Here is a 4,287-nt window from a genome sequence, read left to right on the forward strand (position 1 = left end):
GCCACCTGCGTGTCACATCGATTTTTCCTATCCTTTTTCTAGCCCTGATGTGCTAGTCTTCTCTGTGCCATGGTGGCTCTGAGCACCCTCCTCTCTGACCAGTCTGAGTTTCAGCTCTTCTGAGTGACTCTTTTCTTTTATGCCTGACTTGGCTGCCTGCAGCCTCATTTTGCAAGTGGCAAGCATGGAAGTCTTTGCCTTGCACAGGAGACTGAGTTAGACTACAGCATGGTTAGCTGTGAAAATTGGCAACTTTATTTCAAGAACATGAATGCTCAACTTGAGCATTTGTCTGCACCAGCAGGACCAAGCAGGCCTTTGAAGTGAGGGTGCCTTTGGATCAGCAGGCAGTACCCCTGCTGGAGATGGTGGTAGTGTGCTGCAGCTTGAACTGGGTCCTGCTCATGATGCTGCTTTTTTCCCTGTAAGATCTGCAGGAGCTCTTGCAGCCTAGTAAAGAATTCCACCAGCTTCTGTCGTGGAAATGGACAGGGTGTAAACCTGCTCGCCTGTGTTGGTATTGGCCTTGGTCTCTGAAACAGGGTTGGGGTGAAGACTGGCTGTGGCATTGGAGTAGCTGTTACTGCTGGTCAGTCCCATCTGTACCAGAATCCTATCGTAAAAGTGCTGAGTGGAGGTGTAGACTCGGGGCTGTTTTGCTCTTGCACAGCCTCTCCCCCAGCTGGTCACCCCAACAAGCCAGCAGTAATCAGCATTGTTGTCTTTGCAGACGAGAGGACCACCACTGTCACCCTGCAGCAGAGGAGAGAGGGAGGATTAAGGTGGTGTCAGGTGTCTGCTGGCAGCACTAAGACTGGCTCTTTCTCTCTGCCTGCACCTGCCAGAGCTGTATCTGCTGCACAGAGAGGCTCTGCTCAGGTGCTGGAGCCTACAGGACCTTGTCTGGGAGGGGGTCGTAGGCATGTGTGGTAGGGCTCATGCTCATCTCCACACAGCAATGTTGGCTTTGTGGAAGAGGGAAGTTCCAGGACTGAGAGCTGGACCTCAGGGCTGCCAGGAGCACTGGATGGGCTTTCTGGTCAGAGTCCCCTGGGCCTCTGGGGCATGCGGGGCCCTGGGCGAGGACCTGGACCTGCGGAAGGGAAGGTGAGCCCTGCCAGCGGTGGGCATCCAGAGGTGGGAGGGCAACTTACCAGACGAAACCTGTGCTGGGATGAGTTTGGGTGGCTGTGCTGGGCGCTGCCTGTGCTGCTGGGCGCTGCCTTGTTGCAGGCTTCTGTCTGGGAGGTGATAATGACACCCTACGGATAGCCAGTGCACAGGCTGTGGGAGTGGATGGCCCCTCCATACCACTGGCTGCTGTTGCAGAGGTTGAGGTCGATGAGGTGGACCTTGGCCTCCTGCAGGACATCCGTTGTTCCTGCGACTGTGAGCATAGAAAGTAATTAATGCCCAGCAGCCTGTTGCCAGGTGTCCTGCCCTGTCTGGGTGAACCCCTTCCCTGGGGCTTGGCTGTGCCTCATGACAGGTGCTGCACTGGCAATTCCCTTCTGTCTGGCTGGGCGTTTTTGCCACCTACGACACACATGGTGCCATCATGAGAAGCCATGGGCCAGAGCCCACAGGTCCCTCTGTAACCAGAAACTCATTAGCATCCTGCTCGATGGCTCGATGGCTCACTGCTGTTCCAGCTGAAGGTCAGCTGTCTGCCCTCCCCATGAGACACATCTTGTTCTAGAATCTTTTGTGCCTGTGAGACACAGTTAAACAAGTAAGGAAACCACCACAAAATTTCACCTCTCAAAATCCTCCTAAAGTAAGTCTTTTTTCCAGAGTAAAAGGCCTACTTCAACATCTGGGTTTTTTCCCAAAAAACCTCTTGGCTATTGCAGCAGCTACCAAATTGCCAGTTTTACCTGATGTGAAGCTTCACTAATGGAGAGTGCTTTTTCTTCTGCCACTTCCCACTCCTAGGTCTGAGCCACAAGGAACATGATCAAAGCCAAGACTTCAGTTCCTCTTTTTAGAGTATGTTTCAAACTGGGTAAGATACATTAGTGCAAAAATGTCTACTTTTTAGGTCATCTCTAATAAAAGTCTACCATAGCCTCTAGATCAATGAATATATTTAAATTATCCCAGGGATGGTTTGGTTAAACTGGTGGGCTAGTAGAAATATAATCTTTGTGCCTTTTTTTTTTTCTTTTGAACAGATATTTTCCAGGGATTTCAAAATAAATCTTTATAATGACATATATCAAATATAGTTTTTACATTTTCATAACTTCCCTATTTTTATATATGTTATATTGTTCTCAGTTGTATTTATAATGTGTTTATGTATTTTTGATGCAAAATTGATTGCCCAAATCTTACCTCAAGGTCAGCCTAATTACAGTCAGGTAGCTGATGTCTGTATAGGCATCAACATAAGATATTTCTTTATCCCCATCATATGCTTTCATGCAGTAAACTAAATTCTTCATTCCCCTTTTCTGAAACCTTATCTTTAATCCCAGTTACAACTTCAATCTGTAACATGTGACCAACAGCTATCAGAATTAACAGAAAGCATTGCCCCTTATCAGCCTCCGTTCTCCATTCTAGCAAACTACACAAAAAACATCTGTTAACTGGAGGTATTCTACTTTGCTTTTCTAAAGACTCAGTTATAATTGCAGTTTAGCTAAAGAGAGGTGCTGACTTTCTTGACACTAAATTCTTTAGCAATTGGTACTTAACAACATTAGACTTCCCTTTAGGCCTCAGAGGTCAAGGAATAAAGAAAATTTCCCATATTTTTCTGAAAATTTGTAACCCTAACTACACCTAGAATATTTCCTAGGTTCTAATAACTTCCAATAAGCATCTTCTAAAATTAAATTTAAATCATTCCCTACCTACTAATACCACTATGGGTTCAGCAGTGTAGTCTGTTGAAGATCCTGCAATGAGCCAAACCCTTCAGCTCTTATCAAACAATAATCCAGTCCCAACAGTAAACCTTGTCTGAATCTTAACCAGTATATGCATATATGTTCTAAACTCAAACATATTTGCTCTTGCCTGTGCTAGCTTCCATCTTAGCCAAGTACATATTCAGAACTGAGCAATAAACTGGTATTTGGTCATTCCTTTTACAAAATTTGGTCTTAAGAATATCCTCAGTTTTAGCCTTGGCCATAGCCAAGTTAGCAATGTCTGCACCAAAACCCAAACACAAACAATTGGTTATATTGTCATAAACTGCATTTAAATAAACTGCATTGTCTGAGACAATGGTGCCATCATAATGGTGCCATCATGAGAATCCATGGGCCAGAGCCCGCAGGTCCCTCTGTAACCAGAAACTCATTAGCGTCCTGCTCAGTGGCTCACTGCTGTTCCAGCTGAAGGTCAGCTGTCTGCCCTCCTCATGAGAGACATCTTGTTCTAGAATCTTTTGGATGGGACTTTCTTCTGACAGAAGTGACAAACATGTGATTGGGTTTTCTGCTCATGTGCTTTATTAGACTCTGGTTATGACTGAAAATGGTGTTAGGTTCCGTTCTGAACCCAGCAGTGTTTGAATTCAAGTTTCATTCCAGGATACTGTGACATCTCTAGAAAGGGGATGGAGGCTGTTACCTATAGAAATGACTGGCTGGTCACTGTTTTTTGTGGGTTCTAATAGAATTTGTTTAAGAATAATTTGGAGATACATTTAGAGTTAGAATTCAGAGAAAGTGGCAACAGAGGGCTGTTTATAACTGCAGCATCTGGTTAAGATCTGCATGATTTGATGAGCAAAAGCTCCAGCCTGAGTGACTCCTCATTATCATGAAGTCATTGTGTTTCATTAAGGCCTATGATGATACTTCTTGTGGTTAGTGTTCAGAAAAGCAGAATGGAAGAACTGCATCTGCTGATGAATTGTAGCAAGTATGAAGGAGAGAATGGTTTCAGAGAAACATATTTTCTTAATTTATTTGGTTGTAAGTATGTATAATAGGGTCTTTGGTTCCAGTTAGGGTTAAACCTGGCGTAAAGAGGAATTTCATTTTGTAAGGTCTGCATGAATAGGAAGAGTACTGGCCTCAGAGTTTGTCACAGCACTGTTCCTTTTTTTTTGGATGCTAAACTGAACCTGATATCCAGCTGTAATCATATCCTGGTGACCAATGCCTACACCAAAGAAAGGCATAATCTATTTTACCTTGCTACAACTGGCTTTTCTGCAAGGTCACAGCTGAGGGAGGATTTTGTAATAAACCAAAGTATTCCTGGACAAAAACGAGTAGAGTTCTTACTGTACCCAAACATGAATTTATAGGATTGGATCATCCC

The 4,287-nt window shown here is 44.5% G+C and overlaps 1 protein-coding gene across 1 annotated transcript; it reads right to left on the minus strand.

The window, feature by feature from the left end:
* Positions 1–275: 275 nt before the first annotated feature.
* Positions 276–1,452, minus strand: LOC113489756 (acrosin-like). Its single transcript, XM_026865770.1, is given in 3 exon segments — positions 276–591; positions 593–753; positions 1,236–1,452. Coding segments are annotated over 3 exon segments (639 nt in total). The 5' UTR covers positions 1,398–1,452.
* Between the last annotated feature and the right edge of the window lie 2,835 nt (positions 1,453–4,287).

This window comes from Athene cunicularia (genome assembly GCF_003259725.1).
Source record: "Athene cunicularia isolate RWA chromosome Z unlocalized genomic scaffold, athCun1 chrZ_part1, whole genome shotgun sequence".
NCBI classification, from domain to species: domain Eukaryota; kingdom Metazoa; phylum Chordata; class Aves; order Strigiformes; family Strigidae; genus Athene; species Athene cunicularia.